This window comes from Euphorbia lathyris, chromosome 1 (assembly GCF_963576675.1).
Source record: "Euphorbia lathyris chromosome 1, ddEupLath1.1, whole genome shotgun sequence".
NCBI classification, from domain to species: domain Eukaryota; kingdom Viridiplantae; phylum Streptophyta; class Magnoliopsida; order Malpighiales; family Euphorbiaceae; genus Euphorbia; species Euphorbia lathyris.
The window spans coordinates 21,525,673-21,534,177 of NC_088910.1; the positions used below are offsets into that span (position 1 = coordinate 21,525,673).

The 8,505-nt window shown below is 35.7% G+C and overlaps 2 protein-coding genes across 2 annotated transcripts; one reads left to right on the forward strand and one right to left on the reverse strand.

The window, feature by feature from the left end:
* Window positions 1-384: 384 nt before the first annotated feature.
* On the forward strand, window positions 385-1,446 carry LOC136224465 (hevamine-A-like). Its single transcript, XM_066012814.1, has one exon. It carries the CDS (start codon window positions 406-408, stop codon window positions 1,324-1,326), a length of 921 nt encoding a protein of 306 aa, XP_065868886.1. The 5' UTR covers window positions 385-405; the 3' UTR covers window positions 1,327-1,446.
* A 384-nt stretch (window positions 1,447-1,830) lies between these two features.
* Window positions 1,831-7,181, reverse strand: LOC136224458 (plastidial pyruvate kinase 2). The gene is made up of 12 exons (XM_066012804.1): window positions 6,739-7,181; window positions 5,994-6,272; window positions 5,358-5,523; window positions 4,810-4,944; window positions 4,577-4,687; window positions 4,376-4,464; window positions 3,829-3,891; window positions 3,551-3,726; window positions 3,345-3,447; window positions 3,104-3,252; window positions 2,499-2,607; window positions 1,831-2,205 (listed from the first exon to the last, which is right to left on the reverse strand). Exons 1-12 carry the CDS (start codon window positions 6,985-6,987, stop codon window positions 2,098-2,100), a joined length of 1,737 nt encoding a protein of 578 aa, XP_065868876.1. The 5' UTR covers window positions 6,988-7,181; the 3' UTR covers window positions 1,831-2,097.
* Window positions 7,182-8,505: the final 1,324 nt, after the last annotated feature.

Consider the following 8,505-nt stretch of genomic DNA (forward strand, 5'->3'; position numbering starts at 1 on the left):
AATTAATTACATTTTAATAAAAAACTATTAAAACATTTTAATTAAATCGGAACATTTTAAAAATTTAAAGGCTAGTTAAACTTTTTGAATAAATTCAAAAATAAATAATGTATTAAACCTAATTTTAACTTTTTTTTTTCTTTCTATTTTATTTTCAATGGAAGGTTTAAAATATAACTTTTCATGTTTAAAATGTGTACTTACTTTTTGTTTTTTCTACTTCATTTATTTTTTGAAACTCCAAATAAATAAAAAATCATAAGTCAAGTTTGGTTTATTTTATTGCAAAAAGTTTAGGTAAGGAGTAATGTAGGATTATTAATTATTGGAGTTGACAGTTTTTCCATTAACGTTTTTCTCTATATAAAGGACCAATTCATGCTGCTAAATATAACACATACATAAATGATAAAAATGGGCATTAAACTCCAAATCCAAGCAATCCTTCTCCTCTCTATCTTTCAACTTTCACTAACAAAACCATCCCATGCCGGTGGAATCTCCATTTACTGGGGTCAAAACGGCAACGAAGGAACACTAGAAGCAACATGTGCCACAGGCAAATATGCATATGTCAACATAGCTTTCCTCAACAAATTCGGCAACGGTCAAACTCCGGAACTCAACCTCGCTGGCCATTGTAACCCCGCTAACAACGGTTGCACCGGTACCAGCACCGGAATCAAGAGTTGCCAAAACAGAGGAATCAAGGTGTTGCTTTCTCTCGGCGGTGGCATTGGTAGCTACAACCTCGCCTCTCAAACTGATGCCAAAAACGTTGCAGATTATTTATGGAACGGTTTCTTAGGCGGAAAGTCAAACTCCGTGTCACGTCCCCTAGGCGACGCTGTTCTGGATGGGATTGACTTTGATATTGAGCAGGGTTCAACTGAATACTGGAACGATCTTGCTCGTTATTTGTCTGAATATAGCAAAAGAGGCAGGAAGGTGTATTTAGGTGCAGCTCCTCAATGTCCATTTCCAGATAGTAACTTAGGGGCTGCTCTTGATACTGGTCTTTTTGACTATGTTTGGGTTCAATTCTATAATAACCCTCCTTGTCAGTATAGTTCAGGTAATACTGTTAATATTATTGATTCGTGGAATCAATGGACGACATCGATCAAGGCGGGTAAAATATTCCTAGGGTTGCCGGCTGCTCCTCGGGCTGCCGGAAGTGGGTATATTCCACCGGATGTGCTGAGTTCTCAAATACTTCCGGTGATAAAGAAATCAGCTAAGTATGGAGGTATTATGCTTTGGTCAAAGTACTGGGATGACCAGAATGGCTATAGTTCGGCCATTCTGAAAGCTACAAGAGTTTGAATTGTTCTTGTTCTAGAAAATTGATGTTAATTCCATAAAGCAAAGTTGATGAATTAATAAATGTTATTAAATATTTGCTTTGATTTCAATAAAGTGGATATCTGTATCTTTTTATGTTGACTTTCTGTCTTTGTTAAAGATCTGTAATGGAAGCTAATTAATCAATAGATGAACTGAGGTTTCTCAAATTACAAAATTACGACAACATGATCCAAACTGGCAGTTTCTGACACGATAACATGTTTTACAAAAACAATTCAACTGATAGAATTATCATTTTTCTGACATTTTATATCATGTAGAATATATAAATCACATGACACAATTATGGCACAATAAGTCGTTTTGACACCCTCATATTGACTGATTTTAAAATAACTATAAACTGTTGTTTTTCAATCCTAACCAAACAATTTATAACTATTGTTAGAAACTACAAAAAAAGAGAACCGAACAGTGAGCGGGCAGTCGGGGGCAGCATTTATACTTGGATAATCCTTCCAGTGCAGAAACAATTTATGTAGTAATACTGTGGTAGAAAATTTTCATTAAACACACTTGATTTGTTCTAAAGCATAATTAATAATTTAATACAACACAAACATGGAAAACAATAAGAAAAAATAAAAAGAGGTAAAGGAAACCAATTTAATAATTTATGCAGTTACAAAATCCTAGGAGAAAGATAGAAGATGGCAATCCCACTGTGGAAGTATTACCTAACTTATCCTCATGTTAAGGTCTTCATAAATTTATCATCTTTCTTCTTGTCTACACTTTTCGAACCTGAATATTATGAGTAGATTGGAACCGCCAGATTGGCTGTCTGCCACTCTGAAGAAGGGCAACTTCTTCCCCTTCAATCACCATCCCTTGATGCTGCAATCACAACACATAAAAATATCATTAGCTCAATGGAAGGGGACGACACAAATTTTCATGGAATTTGTCGGTTGGGGTGGCACTTTCTAATACGATTTATAAAAACAACCCGATTGACACAACACATTTGTATGATATTGTTAACAATGTAGCAGTACGCCGCAACCAAAAACTTCCAGGCAACTAGCGCAAACTTGTTTCATGGTAGTTATTAAATTACAAGCTGATTGGCATGCCTAAACTTCCAGCTGATTATCGATGTATAATGGGACTTGCATATAAAAACTAACCTTTAACACTGATAAGGCGTTCGCAAAGGTTTCTTCAGCATCGTCTGAAAACTGCATGTATATAGGACATACTCCTTGGTACAAAGCCAGTCTCTGCTGTACTCTCTTCCTGCAAGGCCATCAAAATCACTTAGTCTTACTCTCAAGCTGAAAAATGAAGTACTTCTTCCACATGAACTCTTAACAATTGCCTGTCCTGGATTGTGTTCGTTCTTTTTCACTTCCCTTTTTCTAGAAGCAGCAGCTAGTATTCTTATAAATGGCTAATGGCTAATCTACATTATATATGGCTAACGTCGTTAAGTCCGGCAGTCAACAATTGAAGTTATTTAAAGGAATTAAATCATGGGATGTCAAAGAACAAGATTATTTTCATGCCACTAGACAAGGATAAATGAGAATAAAAGTCTATACGCAGTACTGACTATAAATTATAATGCTTACGCCCTGATAAGGTCTGATATTCAGCGTATCTTATACCTCAGACATGAACCCGAGTAACTGGACAACTTTAAAATTTAGAGACACTAGAAACTCACTAATTTGTGAATGCAAATAGAAGAATAACTGGCCAAGATCAAACTTCAGAGAATCTAGAAACTCACTCATTGGTGAATGCAAATATAGTGCCAGTAGGTCGATAATGGCTCAGCAATATACCCATAAATCCTGTCCTGGTAAATACAACAATTGAGGTTCCAAGAGTGTTTGACATCATGGTTGCATGATATGCAAACATCTCACTCATGTGGTTCTACAGGAAGCAAAGAAATTGGTAGTGAATCTTCAGAGACAATGAAATCGAACCAATAAATGATAAAGGAAAATGTATGTGATGCTAAATACCTTGAAAGCTTGACTAAGATTTGGTGGCATTGAACCACCAGGTATAGTTGCTTCAGTTCGTAACGCAACAGTATGCATAACTTTCACAGCTTTCAGAGGGAATCTGGAAGGATATGAATTTCAATTTTGATTATTTTTAAAGCATAAAGCATAGTTTCATATGGAATTTACACCCAAAATGGACACCTGAAGAAAAAATAACGTACTTTCCATGAGCTGTCTCTCCAGAAAGCATGATTCCATCAGACCCCTCACGAACTGCAATGGCGATGTCAGATACCTCTGCTCTGGTTGGAGTTGGATGAACAATCATGCTTTCTAGCATGTTTGTTGCCACAATAACAGCTTTCCCCATGCTTCGGCATAGTCTGATAATCTCTTCCTACAATTTGAAATAGAAATTATGGGGCTTCATAAGTTCATAATAGTACAATTGCCACAAACAATGGTGCCATCCTGTCATCACTCTAACAAACAAATTTACCTGCAAAAGAGGAACTTCCTCAATAGGGAGCTCTGCACCAAGGTCTCCTCTTGCAACCATTGCCTAAATAAGAGAATAACATTTTACCGTCAGCAGATAAATTATGGATGATTAGACTATTATTATACCAACTCTGATCTCAGAATTCCTGTTATATCAACCAACACTAAATTGATTTTCCAAACCAAACAAGTTATAGATGTAAAATGCACAACCAATAACTCATATATCCTTGCAGTCAGATGCATTAACACATTAAACCACATCAAATTTGACAAACAAAACCATATTAAAAGGGCTGATGGAAGCACGCAAATAGAAGATAAAAGGGCTGCCAGTTACCAATAACATGAATTATTCTCCAAATCAAGAGATTGGAAATGGTAATATCATTATATTGCATTCATCATCAAGCTCAACATTTTCTTTTTAAATTGCTTCGTTAAATTCTAGATTAGCGGGTAAATCATAACTACATCCAAATTCCAAGAGCTCCATCCAATTTATCAACACCCCAAAAATGTTATGCAAAGTTTTGGTTTATTACCCCATCTGATGCTGTGATGATGGAATGCAAATTTGGGATAGAATCTGCACTTTCAATTTTTACAATTACATGTATATCTGCACCACAGCCTGCAATAATCCATGAACAGAAGGAAAAACATCAAGAACTTTAAACTTAGCAAGTTTATTGCAAATAAGAGATATTTTAATTTTGTATGTGAAGGTGCTGAACAAATGTTACTTTGGAGATAATTCTTCAATTCATGAACAACTTGTGCATCTTTAACAAAGGAAACTGCATAGAAGTCAACTCCGTTGTCTACTCCAAATTTTATGTCATCCCAATCCTTTTCTGCAGGAAAACATTGTCAACAAAGAAACCAACCATCTTAGAGCCAAACAAAGGAAATATATTATATATGGGTAAGCTTTAGAGTATAACTGAATGGTGTAAAAAGGAATTTAAGGCCCAACCAGTGATAGAAGGCAAAGTTGCACTTTTTCCTCTAACATTTAGATGACGCCTAGACTTGAGTTCTCCTCCATCAATAACTTCGCATAATACTGATTCTTCTGTCTTAGATTTCACCTGTAGTGACATCATACCACCTACACCATAGATCGAGAATTAAAATATATACACACACACTACAAGAAACCTTCGTCCTTGTTCAAAAAAAATTGCAAAAGAAAAGAGGGAAAAAAGGAAAGAAAAAGGAAATCAACCTTTTTTCAGAAAAAGAAAAAGAAAACCTTCCTCTTCTATACATTTAAGACACTAAGACTAGCAAAAACTCACAAACTCAAGATGGGATAGAGAGAAAAGTAGCTTTCTCTTGCAAGTAGATTAATGCCAAATACATACATACATATATAGATACACACAGCCCAGAGACTCTTCATTTGCTCAGAAATACATAGGCCACAGGGAATTGTGAAAATCCAGCTAGTCCATCCTTCAACCATTGCCCATTATGCAAATGTAGAAAAATTACTATAATAGAAAACACTGTGTTGCATACCATCAACAAGAAGCATGTCACCAGCCTCCACATCGTTAACAAAATCATCATAGTTAACGCTAACGCAATCACTGGTACCAACCCCCCTGCGTATTGTGAAAGTAAATTCCTGTCCAGGTGCTAACATGATTGGTTGAGGCAAGTCACCACTCCTAACTTCAGGGCCCTGGTAACAGAAAAAAGTCAAAAAACAGAAGTATAAGGCAATCACATATAAAAGGCACATTACACTTATGTGCTTATGTATCTAATAATACATGCGTGTTTGCAATTGTAGGATAATTCGGAGATTTCCACTAAAAAATGCATCACAGAGAATTCATTCTGTGTGCCACCTTTATTTACTAGACAGTTTACTACCATTATGGCATTAGAAAATAGAGAGTTCTTCATTAATTCATTTGCTTATGGGACTCCATTGTTATAAAAGGATAATATGGAAACCATAAACAGCTGCCCAGACAAAAGCATGTGGCAAGTATATAGGAGAAGTGCACATGGTAACTCCATTAAAAAGAAATGAGATTTCAAATGTCAGAAACAGTCCCAATAAAAGTGAAAATGCCTAGTAGATCAGACAATATAGCACTTTAAGTATGATTTACGAAGCAAAAAATCAACAAGAGGTGACCTTACCTTGGTATCAAGCATGATTGCTATAACATTGTCTTTTGACTGTGCATTATATTCTTTAACTAAGTCAATAACTTTCTGATGAGATGCATGATCTCCATGGGACATATTCATTCGAGCAACATTCATTCCAGCCTCTGCTAATTTCCATATCATTTCTTTTGTGTTGGTTGAAGGACCAATGGTGCAAACAATCTTTGTTTTGCGTCTAACTACAGGCTTGGACCACATACCCACTGATGTGTCGCCTGATTGTTGTAAATGCAGAACTTGCTCGTCTCTCTGAAAAAAGAAATGCGCATTTTTCTTAATTGCCAAACTAGCATAATATGGGAGGGGGGACACTTTGTGGTCATGGCTGGTCTGAGTGTGACATTGACACAATCATTTCACAAGTAACTCAAAAAATGTCATAAATTGAACGAGTAAAGCAGTGAGGGATAAATTACAAGCATCAAGCAAATTGTCAAATACACACAAATACTAAGCAGTAACGGAAATAACTTCAAGCTTGGCCTAATCACTCTTTCAATCTTTTCCATTGCCAATTGACTAATTAAATAACACTACAAACTAAATTATCGCATCGACAAGAACCATTAGACGAAAGCAAGCTAAGCACATTACTTCCTCGGTTACCAACTGGCTAAAATCAAAAGAAATCGAGATCTAAGCTGGTCTAGTAATCAGGCATTTTCAAAAATAAAAAATAAAAAACAAAGTATTGCCAGAGCAGAGAAGTACAGACCAGTGGCACATCCTCAGGAGAAACAGGAATAACTTGAGGCCCGGCACTTGTAGATCTCTGAGCAGCCGCAATTTGAGTGCTTCTACGAACAATAGTAAGACTATTCTTCTTCCTCTTGCTCTCCTCAAGTGTGAGAATCCTGGAAGAAAAACTCGAAGGCTTAAGTTTATCGACTCGGTCTAGTAAAGATCCAGAGGTAGGACATAGCGGCGAATTGTGAATAGATCGAGTAGCCACAACTTGAGCCATTGAAGAACAAAATTGAAAATGGAGATAGAGAGAATTTCAAAGAGCTATGTTAGATTAGAACAAAGGAGAATCTGTTTATTAATGGTGATTGAAGAGAAGCACAAAGAAGAGAAGTTGGAGAAATCGCCGTTTTATTGGGCGGAAGCTCTGAAGGAGGGAAGGAGGGAGAGCTTAGTTTGTATCGAAATCTTACTAGTATATTAGTAGCATTTTTTATGGGGGGTTTTTGGAAGCTTATTTGTTACAATAGTCAAAGCGGCGGCGTTTTGGTTTTGATTTTGCTTTTTTTTTATTCGATTTTTATTTGCATGGAAAACACATTGAATTGAAATTCCTACCAAATTCCTCCCTCCTCCTCAACCGCTTGCGTGTCGCTTGATTTATTTCATTTTAAACAAAAAGGGAAGTGAAATTTTTCTTCTTTCTCATAAAAATGAATATATATATATAATTAATGGTATCTTATATCAGTGTTATTTAAAAATATATTTTTATAAATATTAATTTTATTAAGAAAACTATTAATTATATTTAAAGTAAATAGTTTATTAGTTTTTGAGTTTGTACATGTTATTATTATATTAGTCATTAAAAAAAAATATATTAACAACAATTAAAAGAGAAATAAATAGTCAAACTTTCAACTAAATTGTCAACAAATTCGGACTATAACTAATCTGTGCAAACTGCTATATAATCATATATAAGAAAACATATGGTTTGCTCTCTTTAGTATTCAAATAAATTATTATGGTATTAGAACAGGAAGGTCCAAAATTCTTAAAATGATTTACCCACGTTATGCTCACATTATGACTAGAAAAGAAACAAGCAAATCTCTAGAAGTATCTGCTACACTTACTAGCCTCCGGAAAGGTTACCGTCTATAATGATTTGAAACTAATGATCAGTCATATTGAGAGGATCTACTGGGCAAATGACACACTATAGGGTGTGGATCTAGGTCCCTTCCCTCCAACATTCGAACAACGAAAATACATGGCGGTAGCCATCGACTACTTCATTAAATGGGTAAAGGTAGAAGCCTTGAGTATCATCTTTACGGCCAGCTCATATCCTTCTTATAGGGTTGCATCCTGAATCGATTTGGCGTCCCACATTCCTTCCTCACTAACAATTACAAACAATTTGAATGTGCCTTTATTCATAATTTTTACGAGCAATAGGGAACCCAATTACGATCCACTATGGTATCACGCCAATGGAGCAATGAGTTAACAAAGATCACGCACAATTGTGCGACATCAAAGCACGCTTTATATAAAGGAAATAGTTGTGTCGATCACCTCTTATTGATCCTCTAGTCATATCGGATCCCACACAGACACGAGGAAGACACATTTCTTCCTTATTTATGGCGCAAAGTCAAAGCCCCTAGATGAAGTCACTCTTTATTCTTTATGGGTAGAGAAGTATGAAGACTCCATTAATAAATTATCACTTAGAGACGCCACCAAAAGCATCGAGGAATTCAGGCCTTGCTATTTTTTGTGGTCA